We start from the raw sequence: 20,083 nt of genomic DNA, 5'->3' as shown, positions 1-20,083 counted from the left end.
CGGTGTGTTGTCGGAGGGTGTAACAACACGAACAGGGACGGATTCAAGTTGCGCCAGTGGCCCAAAGATGCAAAAGTGGCAAGAAATTGGACGTTTGTTCCGCATACTTTACCGACGAAAGCTATGCTACGACAGAGATGGCAAGAATGTGTGGATATCCTGCGACACTCAAAGCAGATGCATTTCCAACGATAAAGTCAAAGAAATCTGCCGCCAGACCCCCAGGAAAAGAGAGCGGATGAGGGTATGTCTACAGAATATATTAATTGATGAAAACTGGGCTGTCTGCACTCTCAAAGTGCATGTTGTTGCCAAATGTATTTCATATGCTGTAAACCTAGTTCATAGTTGTTAGTTTCCTTTAATGCCAAACAAACACATACCAATCGTTGGTTAGAAGGCGATCGCCGAATTCGTCCTCGTGTCGCTGGCTGTCGTGTCGTTTTCGTCGGTTTCGCTTGCATATGGTTCAAACCGATATGGCTCAATAGCTTCAGTTTCTTCTTCAATTTTGTTTTCGCTACCTGCCTCTACACTACAACCATCCGTTTCAATACATGCGTAATCTGTTGAATCGCTTAAGCCGCTGAAATCCGAGTCTGAATCCGAGCTAATGTCGCTATAAACTTGCTGTTCTATCCGCCATGTTTGTTTGTATCGGCATCACTATGTGACGTCACAGGAAAATGGACGGGTGTATATAACGATGGTTAAAATCAGGCACTTTGAAGCTTTTTTTAGGGATATTGCGTGATGGGTAAAATTTTGAAAAAAAACTTCGAAAAATAAAATAAGCCACTGGGAACTGATTTTTAATGGTTTTAACCCTTCTGAAATTGTGATAATGTTCCCCTTTAATGACTGTAAAAAAAAATTGTCATTAGGATCTTTGACTAGCGTAAACATATCGCTTCATTTTACATTAGCCTTTTGATATGAGGTAAAAATCAGAAGGTATGGTAAAACCTTGCTTTGACAATGAATACAAAATAGGAATAAAAGTGTTACGGTTGCAGAGAATGCAGGCGGTGTGCAAGTAGAAGGTACCAAGCAGACTATCCAGAACAAAGAACATTGGCGTTGGACAAGCAGTTAAAGTTGGAAACGCAAAAGATAGCAAAACAATGTAGAGCAAGGCAAGGAAAGTTAAAAAAAAACACAAGAAGGCACAAGACGATCACTCCAACAATGAACAATGTCAGTGGCCGATAAACCCTCCTGATTGGCAAACAGCGACAGGTGAGGAGAACAGGCTTCAGAAGCAATAGTGAAGTCACAGAAAGACAGGAAGAGGAACCCAAATAAGAGCGCTGGACAGGAACAAACACTAAACACTGGAAAAATAACACCAAGGTCCAAAACAGTCATGATGGATCATGACAAAAACTGAAGGAAGACATCCCCTCAGTCAATTCCTGCATGACACAGGTGTCCCAAAACTTTTGTCAGCATAGCCAACATTGTTTTGACTTTAAAAGGGGAATTTGTTTCCTATAGTAATGCGGATGTTTACAGTTAACTGTATGTTTTACTTACTGATCCACTCCCTCCCTCTGTGTGTGTATGAAAGTATAGCCAGAAAGATCCTCCAACCAGGACCTCCGTGCAGGACGGGGTTGCTTTAAGGATGGAGGAATATATTATAAAACAAATTCTTGGCCAGGCAACACAAATGATCCTCCTGGGTTCTGCTGGCACGCGCTCTCACCTTTCTGCTTCATCTGTACGCCGTTTGTTCCAATGAAAGCTTTTTACCGGCGAATGTATGTTGGAGTTTCTCGGCTATCACACTCGAGTTCCTAGAAGTGCTGTAGGTTTTGGCACTGCTGAGTGGGTTTTCCACACTTTGCTTTCTTCACACAGGAGGTTTGAAAAAAAAAAAAAATTTAATTAAAAGGACAGAAGAGCTAATATGTTTGTGCAAAAACCTTGCTTCACTTTTATTGTCCGCTAATTGTAGAGCGTGGCACCGCTTCACGACTTGACACTTTCACTTCATCACAGATGATTGCAAGGCAAGCCCAGAACATCTGGAGACTTTTGGCCGCTGTCAGAACTTGTGGCTTAATGTAAATTTGAAGCATTAATTATCATAAATTTCACATGTGGCAGCTTTGGGAAAGGCTTTTCCATGCCAAAGCCTGACGCCGCCTGGATTTTCGGTCGTCTGCCATCTCATCCTGTGGTGATCCATCTGTGCTTGCGATGTCAGGCGTAATATGATATTTATTTATTTATTTTTGCTCTTTGCTGTCAAGTTGAGAAGATCCGTTGTGGCAGCTGGAGAAAAACAAGCCACGGCAGACTATCGCATTAGCAAGAGGTACAGTATGTTTTATTTTAGTTAGTTCTTTATTAGTTACATGAATTGATTAATTGGTATTTTTACAAATAGTATTTTTAATCAAGCTTTGTAATAATTGATGATAATAATTCATAATTTAAAAAACCCTTTCTGAACTAAAAAAAAAAAAATGTGTCAACTGAATATATACAGTTGAATACTGCTATCCACTGGCTTGGATCCGGAGACCCTCAGCTAAATAACGCAAATAATGGATGCTCCAGTTAATGCTCGCCACGAATGACTGATAATGAAAGAAAATGATGACAATTACTGTGCTTTTCAGTAAAGACAATATGCAGGAAGTGCACATAAAAATTAAAGTGCTTAATAAATTACTAACAAATTAAGTAGAAAAAACAGGTGTCCTGTAAAAAAAAAAAAAAGCCTACTACTAGAGAGAAAATGCTTGAATGGGCAGGTTTTCCGCATTTTAAAAACAATAATTTGATTACATTTTTTGTAAAGAAATCTGCGAATATGCGCGGAATCTACTGTAATTCTTATTTTTAGGTATCTTTTTTTAAAAATAGTTTATAATTGATTATTTATGTTAATCAACTACAATTATTCATAATTTATGACATTTGTTATTTAAATATAGATATATTTTTAAAAGATACGGTTTCTGTTGGTAAATTAAAAAAATTTAAATAAAATAAACAATGAATACTTTGCTACAAAAGAGTTTCTTCTTCAGACAGCAAACTACCGTACCGCATTGGTATTTAAGCCGCACCCATTAAATTTTAGAATAAATTAATATTTTTACATATATCAGAAGCTCCGGACAATAAGTTGCAAACACTGTATTTAGCGGTACGAGCGATTTTATAAATATTTGTATACATACCTTAATTGTTTCCAAATGGTGCTTGTCACACAGCAGTAAAACGGCTGATCAAACAAAACAGAAGTCCTCGTCATGGGCCCACCAGCCAGGGAAGCTAAACAGGCTCAATATTTCCACAAGTGACCTTTTGGTGAATTTACGAAACTGAAACAATACAAAAAGAATGCTATTGTAAGTAAATAATACTAATTCAGACACTTGTTAGCATATTCACTGATTACATTAAGCTAGCACGTACAAATATGCATGAAAACACGCCTACAGACATGACACATCGGACGGTTTAGAATTAATAAATTGTTTTAGTTATATTGTAAAACTTACAAACTTGCTTGGAGTGATGAATGAAGAATCTTTTCGAGCAGAACCGCTTTGGACAAATAGTAGACGAAACGGGATGGACTTTAGTTTTTTCCAGTTTTTAAACCCGCAGCACCTGCAGTGAGCGAACTCGCCCAAAAGATGGCACCTTAGCACAAACAATAACACACATTTTCAGTGTTCCTGTCAGTGTTGAATACAAAACATTATGGCCGTTAGTGAAGAAAAATCCGCAAATTTTATAAGTAAGAAAAAAGTAGTGGCTTATAGTCCAGAAAATACGGTCGAAGAGACAGACTCAACAGCGCCTCTGCTGGTTGTTGCCAAGTAGTGCACTCCATTGCTTAGACATGAATAATTAACAATAAACTGGAATAATCGATACTTCAGCTCAAGTTATTTTGCATCAGAGCTTTCTACAGCTCCAAGCGTCATGTTTAGGGTCAGAGGTCAAGGTTATAATAAATGATAAATGGGTTGTACTTGTATAGGTTGCAGCCTAGATAATTTTTCCTGTCTTACATGAATTGTGTAACTGTTATCATTCCAGTGCCTGGCTGAAGGACACAGCACACTCCATGGTTGGCAAGCTGGACCGCAGGATCTCTGCGCTCACGGGTCTCAACGTGACACACCCGTTTGGCGAGCACCTCCAAGTGGTGAATTATGGCATCGGCGGCCATTATGAACCTCACTTTGACCACGCCACGGTGAGTTCCGCTCAAAGACTCGACTTATGATGGACCCACTGCAAAGAATGACGTTTCTGTTGAATATTTCCGCAACCAGTCGCCCTCAAGTCCTGTGTTTCGGCTGAATACTGGCAACCGGGTGGCCACCTTCATGATTTATGTAAGTGTTTTTGTTTTAATGAACAACGCATGTAGATGTTGCACCATTGCGGTACCAAAGACAAAAGCAAAGCATATTTGTATCATTGTTGTCATACACTGTCATCTATTAATCACTGCCATTTTAGCACAGCATGTCTTTTTCCGCGCACTATTTCTATTGTCTGTTTCAAAGTCTTCTTTAAAAAGAAAAACAAGTCACAGTTTGGCCGTGAGTGCTGCTCAACTCTGGAGCAACATCCCTATGAGCTCATCCTTAACACAGTCATGATTTTAGAATTGTTTCCTCAGCCTAGCATTGCCTCCAACCTCCAATTACAGTATGACTCCTTTTTTCTTCAGCCCTGTAACAGCTTTAACATGCGTCAGTCTCATCTGCAGTCTCTCTGCGGTGTGTGTCACAGCGGCGGGTAGACTATGAAAACATTACATCTTAAAACAAAAGAACACGTTTTTTTCAAGGGGAAGTCAATACATTTTTTGGAATGGTCCCCATCATCCACGATCCTGAGGCAAGAACCAACATGTAATTCCCTTGTGTGTGAATTCTAAATAGTAAACAGCTGCTAGTAAGAGGAAGATACCAATGCAGGAAATGGGGATACAATCTATTCCACCAATAAAGTACTCAAAAAACCTCCAACACCATTTTATATACATGCTGTAAATATATAAGTAATAATACAAAATAACAGGCACATTCATTATAACATGTAATATTTGCAGTGTTTTACTCATTTTAAGCACTACTGTAACTTCTTTCTCCGGTGCAGTGATTTCACAAAGTGCATAGAGAGAGCACTTTATTTTTTGTTTGCTACCACTAGAGCCTTAAAGCGTTATCATGTAGCACTATTGCTAAACGTTTCAAACAAGAACATAAAACAGTGACTTACAGTCCGCTCTCACTGGGATGTTTGTATCTTTCAGCACTTTTTGGGGACGGCGTGGCGAAGTTGGTAGAGTGGCCGTGCCAGCAATCGGAGGGTTGCTGGTTACTGGGGTTCAATCCCCACCTTCTACCCTCCTAGTCACGTCCGTTGTGTCCTTGGGCAAGACACTTCACCCCTTGCTCCTGATGGCTGCTGGTTAGCGCCTTGCATGGCAGCTCCCGCTATGTGTGTGTGAATGGATGAATGTGGAAATACTGTCAAAGCGCTTTGAGTACCTTGAAGGTAGAAAAGCGCTATACAAGTATAACCCATTTAATTTTTCCTTCCTCGAGCTGCTAAATTTCAAATAATCCTCACTCCTCGGAAAGAAAATGCTTCCTAGCGATGGTTTTACACTGCGTTCCATTTGATGAGAGCCCTATAGTTTCAAGTTGGTAGCGTGTGGAATTTCAAAGTTGACTACAACCTTCTACTGTACAAGTGAGATGCACGATTTATGATTTTGCATGAACTTTTCCTAACTCAAAGACAATACAACAGCAGCAGAACAAGCTCAAGCTCCTACTCCTTCCTTATTTTATGGTGAATCGCAGCTAACATTATTAAGTTAAAGTACCACTGATAGTCACACACACACTAGGTGTGGTGAAATTACTCTCTGCATTTGACCCATCCCCTTGTTCCACCCCCTGGGAGGTGAGGGGAGCAGTGAGCAGCAGCGGTGGCCGGCAGCTCAAGCTCGCTCATAGCTGGCTACTCTCGCTAGTGGTCAGAGGAGCAGTGCGAGCAAGGTGAAGTTGTACGACGCCAGAAAAGTAGTTCCTCTGTGTTAGCGCTTACATTAATAGTGTTACTATAGCTTGGTTAATATGCAGATCACGGCATGTTGTTGTTTTTTTTCATGTATTTTAGAGCACTTTGTTACCTGCTGCCTCGTACTAGCAGTTTTTTACCTTTTAGAACGCAAATAAATGGAAAATATGTGTGTTCTTGTCCCACATATGTATTGGAAATGATGGGCAAAATACAAATAGAAAAGTGCAGTTCCACTTTAAAGAGAGTTTGTATTCACAGCTCAGCTCTGTCGAGGCTGGTGGAGCCACAGCCTTCATCTATGCCGACTTCAGCGTACCTGTCATGAAGGTAAACACAGGAGCTGCCTCCATGTTATTTTTTTTGCTTCAACTAAGCTATTATATATCTATTTAATATTACGGTTGTCCCTCGCTACTTTACTCTTAAAAAAAAAAAATGCCATTACAATTATTTGTTTGGTTACGCCTATTGTTAGTCAGAAATATGACTATTTAAGTACATTTTTAGCTATTTTTGGCCAAAAATGAGCACTTTCAAGCTTAGAAATTGCTAAATGAACTTAAAATAAATGTAAGCTACTGTACTATATTGCACAATAGATCATCATCATCGAACAAGTTGCAGTATTTTTAGAAGTTAGTGGTTGCATTCAGGAGCTGTGTGTGTGTGTGTGTGTGTGTGTGTGTGTGTGTGTGTGTGTGTGTGTGTGTGTGTGTGTGTGTGTGTGTGTGTGTGTGTGTGTGTGTGTGTGTGTGTGTGTGTGTGTGTGTGTGTGTGTGTGTGTGTGTGTGTGTGTGTGTGTGTGTGTGTGTGTGTGTGTGTGTGTGTGTGTGTGTGTGTGTGTGTCTTATTTATGTATTACAGTACAGTATGTGTTACTGTATATTACCATGTCTACTCTGGTATATTATGTGAAACAAATGTAAAGGTGACTATGGGTGTTTCATGTCTAAAAGGCTCTAATAATGTGACAAACTTATTTCGAAGGTAGTAAACAGTTTCTTCAATGCTCTAACTATGAATATATTTGATTTATAAATTAGAATTATTACTTGGTGAAAATTCACTTGCCCGGTCTGGAACAATTAACAACGATAAACGAGTGACGACTGTATTATTTTTTTTCATCACATATACATTTAAATGAATATTGTGTATTATTTATAGATTTGTTATACTACTTTTTTTTGGCCTGAAGGGGATTTTTGTGCAAAACTTCACAACAAAATACAAAACATAATTATGTAGATAGAATAGATTGACACTATAATAATAACATAATTCAAGTATCCAGTATATGATCTATTTTATGAATATGATAAAAATAAGGTACAAATGAAGTAAAAAAAAAAAATTTTATGTTAATAAAATAATGTAACATACAGTACAGGCGAAAAGTTTGGACACACCTTCTCATTTCAATGTGTTTTCTTTATTTTCATGACTATTTACATTGTAGATTGTCACTGAAGGCATCAAAACTATGACACCTGGGAAGTGAAAACCATTTCTTACCATTTCTTGAAGCTCATCAAGAGAATCCCAAGAGTGTGCGAAAAAGTAATCAGAGCAAAGGGTGGCTATTTTGAAGAAACTAGAATGCAAAACATGTTTTCAGTTATTTCACCTTTTTTTGTTAAGTACATCAGTGTTTTTCAACCACTGTGCCGCGGCACACTAGTGTGCCGTGAGAAAACAACGGGAAGCAGCGTGCAGGTAAAAAGGTGTCAAATTCTTAAACCAAAAATAAACAAAAGGTGAGTGCCCCTAAGAAAAGGCATTGAAGCTTAGGGAAGGCTATGCAGAATGAAACTAAAACAGAACTGGCTACAAAGTAAACAAAAACAGAATGCTGGACGACAGCAAAGACTTACAGCGTGTGGAGCAGACGGCGTCCACAAAGTACATCCGTACATGACATGACAATCACCATTCACCACCAAAATAGGAGCGCAAGACAAGAACTAAAACACTACACACAGGAAAACACCGAAAAACTCAAAATAAGTCAGGGATGATGAGACAGGTCGTGACAGTACACCTACTTTGAGACAAGTCCTATAGTGATGCATGGTTGGTTATGGTTATGGTTTGAATTCATATCCGACAATTGCGACAACAACTTTTTACTGTCAATTGAGTTTCGTTTTTTAACAATTTCTGCTGGTGGTGTGCCTCCGGATTTTTTCAACGCAAAAAATGTGCCTTGGCTCAAAAAAGGTTGAAAAACACTGAAGTACATAACTCCACATGTGTTCATTCATAGTTTTGATGCCTTCAGTGACAATCTACAATGTAAATAGTCGTGAAAATAAGGAAAACGCATTTAATGAGGTGTGTCCAAACGTTTAGCCTGTACTGTATATGATATTTTTTTTAAAACAATACACATACTTTATAGACCTATATAATTACCTTTAAAGCTAAGTTATTTTACTTGTGTGCATTTGTGCATGTTTTTTGTCTGCTTGTTCAATTTCAAAATTAAATACAAAATATGTATGATTGAATTCCCATAATTGTTTTTACTTACACTTTTCACATTAGTTGCGAGGCAGATTATCACCTACCCAATTAGAAAAATAAAATATTGCCATACACAATGCTGATTCCTTGGCAATTTGTCTTTTAGACAGTTTATAGACAATTACAATGTAACTTGGAAAGAAAAACAATCCCCTTTTTTAATTACAGGTCCATCTGCTGGTCCTGTTGTAGTATAGCCTTGCGTGCCCCTAAAGGAAATAGCTAGAATTCAGCCTTGTTCAGGTCTTTATTGATGGTTTTGTCAATATTAGCCTTAAATAATAAGTTGTATTTGAACCAAACACAGAACTCCGCCATCTTCTGGTGGAATCTGCACAGAAGTGGAGCAGGAGACGACAACACCCTGCATGCCGGCTGCCCTGTGCTTATTGGCGACAAATGGGGTAAGGAACACGAGACATCTGTATTTTATGAATGATTTAGTTCAGTCACATAATTCTTGTGGGAGTTAAACATGTGGTGCTACTTGTACACTTCATAGTACGTACTGTACTCCTAGTACTAGTACTAATACATGGGTTATGTGTTTTCAAAAAAGTGACATCGCCATTTACTGGACTGGCATGCATATTGCGGCAGTCTCAGTGAAGGCTATGTTAGTAAATAAACATTGTGTAACTCACTAGAGGCAGGTAAGGCCCCGCCTCACCTGCCATCATGGAAAGAAAAAAAATGTAAAAAGAAAAAAAATTGATTAAATTGTTATATGTATCCAGTGATTATACTATAAAGTTATTTTCCATTTAACTTCACCAGTTTTAGATTATTTTTATTCAAAATCGCTGAATTTTCACATTTGCCGTTCAAATACTGAGAAGAGACGGTGCGGTGAACAGCAGCCAGTTGAGGCACGTCACTCAGTGCCTCAACATGGATTCCGGACTCGGCTAACTGCTGGCCTGCTGTGCAGTGAGACCGTATTGCTATATGAATTATATTATACATTTCCATAGTTTAGTTAGCTGAGGTATATAATGTACAGTGTATTTTGTCAACAACTGTATGTGTGTAACGTATTTCTTGTGCTGAGCGATCATAAAACGGCTGCAAAAGACGCACTGGCTGAGGCTCCAGTAATCCCGCCTCCTGCACCCCCGCCGTAGAATTGTTATATCAACTAAAGCCCACACTTAAACTTTCCACGTGCAAGATTGAATCTATTTAAAAAAGTTATTTCATAAGAAGCCAAAAAGTGCAAAAACAATAATGTTTGTGTTGGAGGAGTTGTGAATGACTGCAGTGCCACAACAAATCAAATCAAATCAAATCAACTTTATTTATAGAGCACATTTAAAATTTACCACAGGGGTAGCCAAAGTGCTGTACAATGAGCAGGTTAAAAGATAAAACGAGTACCGAGCAAACACAACACAACACAAACAGAACACGATAGAAAATAAATAATTAAAATAGAATTAATAAAAACATAAAAACATAAAAACAGGATCACAGCAGGTGTATTATGGGGCGCCATTGCAGGATGGATATCACTCAGTGTTAAAAGCCATGGAATAAAAGTATGTTTTTAAGAGAGATTTAAAAACAGGAAGAGAGGAGGCTTGTCTAACACTCAGGGGTAAGTCGTTCCAGAGCTTGGGAGCAGCAACGGCGAAAGCTCTGTCACCTCTAAGCTTCAGCCTTGTGTCAGGGACCGTCAACAGCAGCTGATCGGCTGATCTTAAGGATCGGGTGGGGCAGTAAGGCTGAAGGAGGTCGGAGAGATAGGTTGGCGCGAGGTTGTTTAGACATTTAAAAACAAATAAAAGGAGTTTAAAATGTATTCGGTAACGCACAGGGAGCCAGTGAAGGGACGCTAAAATAGGGGTGATGTGCTCACGTCTGCGGGTCTGTGTTAGCAGACGAGCAGCAGAGTTCTGCACGAGCTGCAGGCGGGCGAGGGAGGCCTGGCTAATGCCAACATACAGGGCATTACAATAATCAAGACGAGTCGAGATAAAAGCGTGGATTAATTTCTCAAGATCATGTCTTGATAGAAGCGGTTTCACTTTCGCTATTTGGCGTAATTGATAAAAGCTTTTTTGAACGACGCTGCTGATTTGTTTTTCGAATTTAAAATCTGAGTCAAACTTTACCCCCAGGTTTGTGACAGAGTCGCTGAGATACGGGGTCAGAGTGCCGAGGTCAACGTTGGGGGAGGGAGAGCGACTTGGACCGAACAACATAACTTCTGTTTTATCTTCATTTAGGCTCAGGAAGTTAGCTGAAAGCCAGACTTTGATGTCGTGCAGGCAGTCAATAAGACGTTGAACCGTGTTATTTTGTGCCATGGGAAAATAAATCTGGCAATCATCGGCATAAAAATGAAATGCAATACTGTACTTCCTAAAAATAGAACCAAGGGGGAGAAGGTAAAGCGCAAATAAAATTGGGGCAAGGATTGAGCCCTGGGGGACCCCATGTGGTAAAGGAGCTGTGGACGACATAAAACTGTCTACTTTTACACAAAAACTCCTGTCGGTTAGGTACGACCGGAACCAGTTGAGGGCGGCGCCCTTAATGCCCACACAGTTCTCAAGACGAGTGATTAAGGTGGCGTGGTCGACGGTGTCGAACGCAGCAGACAGATCTAAAAGCACCAGGACAACATATTTACCAGAATCAGTGGACAGGAGGATATCGTTAAAAACTTTTAGAAGCGCTGACTCTGTGCTGTGGAGGGCTTTAAAACCGGACTGGAACAGCTCAGTGATACCATTATCCTCTAAGAAAGGCAACAACTGACTGTAGACAACCTTCTCTAATATTTTGGAAATGTATGGAAGATTAGAGATAGGTCTGAAGTTAGAGAGGAGAGAGGGGTCGAGGCTGGGTTTTTTAAGTAGAGGTCGTACCACTGCATGTTTAAACTCTACTGGAACTATTCCAGAAGAGAGGCTACTATTGATAATGTTAAGGACACTTGATCCAATAGTAGCAAGTACCTCCTTCAACAGGCGAGGTGAGAGGGCATCTGCAGGAGAACCAGAGGGCTTCATATGACTAACTGTGTCACTTAAAAAAGAAAAGGACACCGGCTCAAACTGATGGAAAACAGAAGAGAAATGCAGGGGAACAGAAGGGTCATATGAAGGCTGAGATAGACTGGCTCTAGTTGACACAATTTTGTCAGTGAAAAAATGGAGACAATTTTCACAGAATTCAAAAGAAGCATCAAAACCAGCAGATTTGGGAGCATCAATGACAGTGTTAATAGTTTTAAACAGAACTCTGGGGTTGTTACAGTTAGAAGATATAATCTGAGATAGATATATATTCATTTCTGCTTTTACAGTCATCTGAAAGGAAAACAGGCTTTCTTTAAAAATGGCAAAGGACACATGCAGCCTGTCTTTTTTCCATTTTCTCTCTGCTCTTCTACATACGCGCCTGGCAGCCCGAGTGACGTCATTCAACCAGGGCTGAGGCGTGGCTTTAGCGCGGCGGAATTTGAAAGGCGCGATCGTGTCCAGTGTTTGTAAACAGATAGAGTTGAACCCAGAAACCAACTCTTCAGTATTCAGACACACAGATGCTGCAGAATTATCATCACAAAGAGTCGAAAAAATAGAGGAGAACCGAGCAGGAGACGAAGAATTAAACATGCGAGAGCGTTGGGGCGGTGCGCACAATTTAACTGGACACTGCGTGGCAATATCAAACAGGATCGGCATGTGATCAGAGAACACAGCGTCGCAAATGTCCAAATTAAAAACACACAAACCATACGAGAGCACTAAATCGAGTGTATGCCCGCGTTCATGTGTAGAACCACACACAGACTGTACAAAGTTAAATGAGTCGATTATATTCAGGAAGCTCCTGGAAAGCGGCTCATCTGGACAGCAGGTGTGAATATTAAAATCACCCACAATAAGGACACGATCATATTTGGGCAGGATTTCAGCCAGAAATTCAGAAAAGTCAGTTATAAAGTCTTTGTGGTACTTGGGTGGTCGATAGATGACGGCACACAGGACGACATCAGAAAGACCCAGTTCAAACATGCACAGTTCGAAGCTTGAAAAGGAGGATTGTAGGTGGATCTGACGGCATTTAAAGTCATTTTTAAAAACGACTGCTAATCCTCCTCCTTTTCGACCGGACGGCCGTGGGGAATTAAAGTAGGAACACTCCGGAGGCAGAAGTTCATTAAGAGGGGCGGACTCACCGGCTCTCAGCCATGTCTCCGTCACACAGAGGAAGTCCAGTCCGCGGGAAGTGAAGAAATCCTTCAGGATAAAAGTTTTGTTTGTCAAACAAAACAACATTAGGTACACCTGCAAACTGCAGGTGTATCTAATTCACAACTCCTCCAACACGAACATTATTGTTTTTGCACTTTTTGGCTTCTTATTAAATAACTTTTGTAACCTAATTTCATGGGCTTTCCTCTTTGTGATGTTAAGTTCCTGTTGTGCGCTGTTATACAGTATATGCCTTGAGCTCTTATTTTGAAGGCGCTAAGAGCGGAAATGATGACACGGAGTGGAGCGGAAGTTTTTGAAAGAAGGTAAATAAAGTGGTCTTCGTGTAAACTGGAGCCTCCGTGTTTGTTATTTCGTAGTTTCATACAGTATAGGCGACATTTATAAACCCTCGGTTACACTTTTTTAAATAGATTCAATCTTGCACGTGGAAAGTTTAAGTGAGGGCTTTAGTTGCGGCCATGGACTTCATTTATAAGTAAAGGTAAGACCATAATAACTTTTTTTTTTAATTAAATGTGTTTTTTTGTGTGCTACAGTTTGTATGTGTAAAGTTAAAGTTAAGTTAAAGTACCAATGATTGTCACACACACACTAGGTGTAATGAAATTTGTCGTCTGCATTTGACCCATCCCCTTGTTCACCCCCTGGGAGGTGAGGGGAGCAGTGGGCAGCAGCGGCGCTGCGCCCGGGAATCATTTTTGGTGATTTAACCCCCAATTCCAACCGTTGATGCTGAGTGCCAAGCAGGGAAGAATGCTGGTATGAGCTTTTAAACATAACCCATTAACTGCTGCCAATCAAATGGTGAATAAGATACTCTTTAGGGTTCATATGTTTGTAAATCTGACTGTGATGGTCAGTGCCTCACCAGCCATCAACCTCACCGCACGTCACTGTTTTGTAAGCATATCCATAAAGATGCTTGAAACATAACAGATGGAACATCTTTCCAACTTGTTTGTTCCAGTGGCAAACAAATGGATCCACGAGCATGGCCAAGAGTTCCGACACGCCTGCAGCCTGAATCCTGAGGAGTGAGGTGGGCGGAGTGTATTCCTTTTGGAGTCAACCGAGCGAGGCACACGTGCAGCCTTCAAGCAACTCGAGTGGATCGCACAAACCCGAGCGAAAAGTAACAGAGGCGTTTATTGCGACGAGCCTCCAGAGGCCAAAAGATGTACTGGCCAGGTCCTGCAAATGGACACAAGATTGAGAACACTGCTGGATTCACTTAACGGTCTCAAAATCCAAACATGCTTGCTTGGATTAAAAGTTTTCTGAGTCTACAGTGACAAACACAACATGACAAGCTATGTTTGGATGCTGACAGCCTAATTACCTCCTCCAATTACACAATTAGTGCACTTCCATTCTGAGTGTACACTCTTGCACCGAACAAACACGCCCTGAATGGTTTGTGTACAGCAGTGGACCCTAACCGCCCTCAATCATCGCCATCTTGATAAATAGCTAACTTTGGTGGTTGCAATTCCCAAATGAAAAAGAGAGAGAGACAGAGAAAGCGCACAAATGCAGCAGTACCTCAACTTACGAGCTTACTTGGTTCTGTGACGGAGCTCTTCACTCAAAACACTTGTATCTCAAATCAACGTCGTCAATTAATTTGGTGCTTGGCCATCTTAAAACAGCACAATTTTAACATGTAACATGCATTTTAAGAAGAAAAACAAACTTTTAGATATGAAATGTACAAACAACTACAATAGTTTTATCAGTTAATGATTACGTATATCCAATCCAATCCCCTTTATCTGTATAGCCCTATTAACAACAGAACTGTTTCCAGAGTGCTGCACATAAAAAGAAACATTAAAAAGTAATTACATTAAAATAGTTTAAAATAAAACAAGTAAAAAACAAATCAATAAAATAGAATGAAACAATAAGAGACAAGTCAATAAAATAAAACAATAAAAGACACAGAGGACCACTAGACTCATTTAAATTTAAAAGCCAGAGAGTAAAAGTGGGTTTTAAAAGGGAATTGCACTTTTTTTTGGAATTTTGCCTATCGGTCACAATTATTATGAAAGACAAGAAGACAAAAGGTTTTTTTCTTCACATTCTAACATGTGAAACTCGTCTTGTTTTAAGTACCTAGCAATGCAGCTAATGGGGGCCATCAATTCTACTTCTAAATCACTTTAACAATGCATTAAAAAAACGTCAACAATACTTAATTTACGTTCTGTAACTTGTATATTAACCAAACTGTAGTAACATTATTGTAAGAGCGAACACTGAGGAACTCTTTTTTTCTATCGTACTAACACATCGGCGTGCTACGGTATTAGCCATAAAAGCTAACTACGGCAAGAGATAAGGTAACTTCTACATTAGCACAGAACGCGTGTGAGTTAGTAATGCACAACACAATGCGATAAGACACCAATCTGTACTGACTGAAAAACATGAATAATCATATTACATTATCTGTAAAATATTAGCCCACATTTTTACGTTTTGTAGATAGCCAGATAGCATATGCTGTCTGTAATGATACACACGTGATGTGTACGTGTACCATGATTAATACAAAGTGTGACTCAATGGATGGGCAGTTGTCTCTTTGGTCCAGCTGACCAGGGACGTTTTTTCAAACTTCTTTGGAGTAAGCACGCCATTTATGACGAAAAAGCTTGTCTCCAAATTCCACATTTGCAGCTTCGATTCACTTTCACTTCACTCTCTCGGCTTTCGTCTGCTCCAACGCTTCACCCTCTTCTTCGTGCCGGCTTCTAGAAGCAGTAGTTCATCCTCCATAAATTCAGATTCAAAAAGATAAAGTTGTGAATCCTCATTTGTTCAAAAATAGTCATCTTCGTTGTTACCAAGTCTGCCATGATAAGTGGTTTGTATCTGGAAGTAGGAACACGCTCGAAGTCGGAAGTGCGCTGCTATGTAAACGGAAATCAATGCGCCAAAATATAGTAAATATTGTACATAATACATATTGTTATGAACATGTCTGTTACTACATTATATATAAACTTGTTGTGTGTATATAAAACGGTGATGGAGGGTTTTGAAGTTGTCTTAGAGGGCTTTGAAGGCTACAACGGTGACTGCCATTAGCCGCATCTTTCAAGCGTTTTTTATCATCGCTAAAATCCTAATTAAAAAAAAGACATGTATGTTCTTGTCTCTCATATTGATTGTGAACGATAGGCAAAATTCCCCAAAAAGTGCACTTCCCCTATAAGACGAGACCTAAAACATTCAACAGTGAGGGCCGTGAGGGGGCAGAACATTCCATAGTTTAGGGCCCACAACAGAGAAGACCCTGTCTCTCTGTTTTAGCCTCGTTTTAGGCCCCACAAGTTGGAACTGGCCCTCGGGCCTCAATGCGCGAGCTGAGCCATAAATTTGGATGAGGTCCGTGGTGTACTTTGAGGCCAGTCCAATCAAAGCTTTAAAAAACAAATAGTACAATTTTTTTTTTATCAATTCTAAAACGAACAAGATGCCAATGCAGGTGATGTGCTCCCTTTTTTTGTGCCGCAAAAAAAAAATACAAAAAATAATATTGTGCCGCACAGTCCTGGACTAATTGTAACTGACTTATATTTGAATGAGAGTAGACTTATACAGTATCTCCTTCCAGCTGCTTCTCCGTCAAACACACCATCAGCAGGTTCTCCGTAGTTTCATGGATAAATGCCCGCCGTTAAAGGGGAACATTATCACAATTTCAGAAGGGTTAAAACCATTAAAAATCAGTTCCCAGTGGCTTATTTTATTTTTCGAAGTTTTTTCCAAATTTTACCCATCACGCAATATCCCTAAAAAAAGCTTCAAAGTGCCTGATTTTAACCATCGTTATATACACCCGTCCATTTTCCTGTGACAACTATGAACTAGATTTACAGCATATGAAATACATTTGGCAACAACATGCACTTTGAGAGTGCAGACAGCCCAATTTTCATCAATTAATATATTCTGTAGACATACCCTCATCCACTCTCTTTTCCTGAAAGCTGATCTGTCCAGTTTTGGAGTTGATGTCAGCAGTCCAGGGAAGCTAAGGTCGATATTCTTCTCTTGATCATCTTCGGTGGCATAAGTGACGGTGTGAGCCAAGACATCCAGGGGGTTTAGCTCGCTCGTCAGCGGGAACAAACTGCCGCCATTGCTTGCCGTGCTACCGAGGTCCTTTGTCCCTGAATTGCTCACACACTCCGGCAGATTCAATGGGGGTCTGGCGGCAGATTTCTTTGACTTTATCGTTGGAAATGCATCTGCTTTGAGTGTCGCAGGATATCCACACATTCTTGCCATCTCTGTCGTAGCATAGCTTTCGTCGGTAAAGTGTGCGGAACAAACGTCCGATTTCTTGCCACTTTCGCATCTTTGGGCCACTGGTGCAACTTGAATCCGTCCCTGTTCGTGTTGTTACACCCTCCGACAACACACCGACGTTGTGACGTCATTGCTCCGAGAGCGAATAATAGAAAGGCGTTTAATTCGCCAAAATTCACCCATTTAGAGTTCGGAAATCGGTAAAAAAAATATATGGTCTTTTTTCTGCAACATCAAGGTATACAGGTAAAAGCCAGTAAATTAGAATATTTTGAAAAACTTGATTTATTTCAGTAATTGCATTCAAAAGGTGTAACTTGTACATTATATTTATTCATTGCACACAGACTGATGCATTCAAATGTTTATTTCATTTAATTTTGATGATTTGAAGTGGCAACAAATGAAAATCCAAAATTCCGTGTGTCACAAAATTAGAATATTACTTAAGGCTAATACAAAAAAGGGATTTTTAGAAATGTTGGCCAACTGAAAAGTATGAAAATGAAAAATATGAGCATGTACAATACTCAATACTTGGTTGGAGCTCCTTTTGCCTCAATTACTGCGTTAATGCGGCGTGGCATGGAGTCGATGAGTTTCTGGCACTGCTCAGGTGTTATGAGAGCCCAGGTTGCTCTGATAGTGGCCTTCAACTCTTCTGCGTTTTTGGGTCTGGCATTCTGCATCTTCCTTTTCACAATACCCCACAGATTTTCTATGGGGCTAAGGTCAGGGGAGTTGGCGGGCCAATTTAGAACAGAAATACCATGGTCCGTAAACCAGGCACGGGTAGATTTTGCGCTCTGTGCAGGCGCCAAGTCCTGTTGGAACTTGAAATCTCCATCTCCATAGAGCAGGTCAGCAGCAGGAAGCATGAAGTGCTCTAAAACTTGCTGGTAGACGGCTGCGTTGACCCTGGATCTCAGGAAACAGAGTGGACCGACACCAGCAGATGACATGGCACCCCAAACCATCACCCAACCATGCAAATTTTGCATTTCCTTTGGAAATCGAGGTCCCAGAGTCTGGAGGAAGACAGGAGAGGCACAGGATCCACGTTGCCTGAAGTCTAGTGTAAAGTTTCCACCATCAGTGATGGTTTGGGGTGCCATGTCATCTGCTGGTGTCGGTCCACTCTGTTTCCTGAGATCCAGGGTCAACGCAGCCGTCTACCAGCAAGTTTTAGAGCTTTTTTGTATTAGCCTTAAGTAATATTCTAATTTTGTGACACACGGAATTTTGGATTTTCATTTGTTGCCACTTCAAATCATCAAAATTAAATGAAATAAACATTTGAATGCATCAGTCTGTGTGCAATGAATAAATATAATGTACAAGTTACACCTTTTGAATGCAATTACTGAAATAAATCAAGTTTTTCAAAATATTCTAATTTACTGGCTTTTACCTGTATATTGACGCTTACATAGGTCTGGTGATAATGTTCCTCTTTAAGATATAATTTAAACATCTTTGTCTGGCATTAGACTCATTCTCCTTTATAGCAGTGATGCGCTCGTACTGCTTTGTCAAGTGGACTACTAAAGCTGTCATGTTTCTGATGATTTCTTTCTTTAACTCACTGAATATCATCCGCCTCTTCTCAGCAGTGTCCGTAACGCTCACTTCTTCCATGTCTTCCCCGTGGTTGGAAAAAGAAAAAGAAAGTTACGTCGATCTCTATAAGCTAACGCTAACGAGTAAGACCAGACATTTTGGGGCGGATCTTACAGGGTTCACTGTTGCATTCGCAACGCTACCCAATGGCGGAGATGCTTGTACGTCACAATGGGCCCCATTCAGCAACCGTTCTTAAGAACAAATTTAGTTTTTAGGCCCACTTACGAAGTTTTTAAGGAGATTTTTGTATTCACCAATGTTTTCTTAGCTGGGATTTGTTTGTAAGTAAGAACAAAATCTACGAGTGCTCCAGAGCACTCTTAGGGTGGCCTATTTGTTCTTAAGTGTGACAAGTTCCCTTACTTCTATTGTCTAATGTTAAATTAATATCATAGATAGATAGATAAACACACACACACACAATGGCAATGCTTTTGCTGCTACTCAAAGATGCCGCAGATGGTGCCCTGTGAGGGAGCGCATATTTGATGGCCATGTAAACCTATTTCCCCCAAGTGACGAATATTTATTTGAACGCTGCAGTCCCCCCTTTCTTAAACTTACAAATTGACATTATGTATTTCCCCAGCGGGATAATACGAATTTCTCTTCTGTAATCTGTTTGTGTTTTCTCCGTGTGTTTGATGCTCGGCTTTTCCGCCGAAATTGTGCCCTCATATGGGGAATTAAGGGCGTTTACCTATGCAAATTACAGAATTAAGGGTGTTTACATATGCATATTGGGGAAATAAGGGTGTGTTTTTATGCAAATTATGATAGACACGCACGTGCTAACCATTTGGCGTTCAGCAACTTAAGAACAGCAGGTGGGAACAATTTGGTCGTTTAAGAACACGTCATGAATTTGAATGGACTTCTCTTAGGAAATCCCTTAGGAAGAAAGATAAGAGGAAAAGTTAGGAACTTATTGCTGAATGGGGCCCAGTATTGCTTGCAACTTAAAGCATAGCAATTAGCCAAGAGACACCTCCTATCTCAAAACACTCTTAAGTCGAGGTACCACTGAATTGCGACAGAGTGCAAAGTGTCTCATTTGGGAAAGAACTACGATGTCAGGAACAAAGTACGCTGTATGCAAGTCTGGAAGTGTGTGATTTGGAGCACAGTGCATTACACTGCTCATTGCTGCCACCTGCAGGACTGGAGTGGAACGCCAACGCTAAGTTAGCATGTCATTTCTTTCCAGTCAAACAAGTGACAAGATATTTGTTTGCCTTTTTGTGTGTTGGTTATTTATTTTGTCAGTTAGTAACTGTGTTAAAATGTGAGCCACAGAAAGCCAC

The 20,083-nt window shown here is 40.1% G+C and overlaps 1 protein-coding gene across 1 annotated transcript in view; it reads left to right on the top strand.

Annotated features, from left to right (window-relative positions):
- Positions 1 to 16,551, top strand: part of p4ha3 (prolyl 4-hydroxylase, alpha polypeptide III) — a 38,596-nt gene extending 22,045 nt beyond the window's left edge. The window contains exons 8-13 of the mRNA XM_061973269.1: positions 2,259 to 2,323; positions 4,069 to 4,228; positions 4,308 to 4,370; positions 6,337 to 6,405; positions 8,912 to 9,008; positions 13,801 to 16,551. Of these exons, the coding sequence (XP_061829253.1) occupies positions 2,259 to 2,323; positions 4,069 to 4,228; positions 4,308 to 4,370; positions 6,337 to 6,405; positions 8,912 to 9,008; positions 13,801 to 13,871 (525 nt within the window). The 3' untranslated portion in view covers positions 13,872 to 16,551. The remainder of the gene's footprint in view (positions 1 to 2,258; positions 2,324 to 4,068; positions 4,229 to 4,307; positions 4,371 to 6,336; positions 6,406 to 8,911; positions 9,009 to 13,800) is intronic.
- Positions 16,552 to 20,083: the final 3,532 nt, after the last annotated feature.

This window comes from Nerophis lumbriciformis, linkage group LG17 (genome assembly GCF_033978685.3).
Source record: "Nerophis lumbriciformis linkage group LG17, RoL_Nlum_v2.1, whole genome shotgun sequence".
Classification (NCBI taxonomy): Eukaryota; Metazoa; Chordata; class Actinopteri; order Syngnathiformes; family Syngnathidae; genus Nerophis; species Nerophis lumbriciformis.
This window is presented reverse-complemented; position numbering and strand designations above follow the sequence as displayed.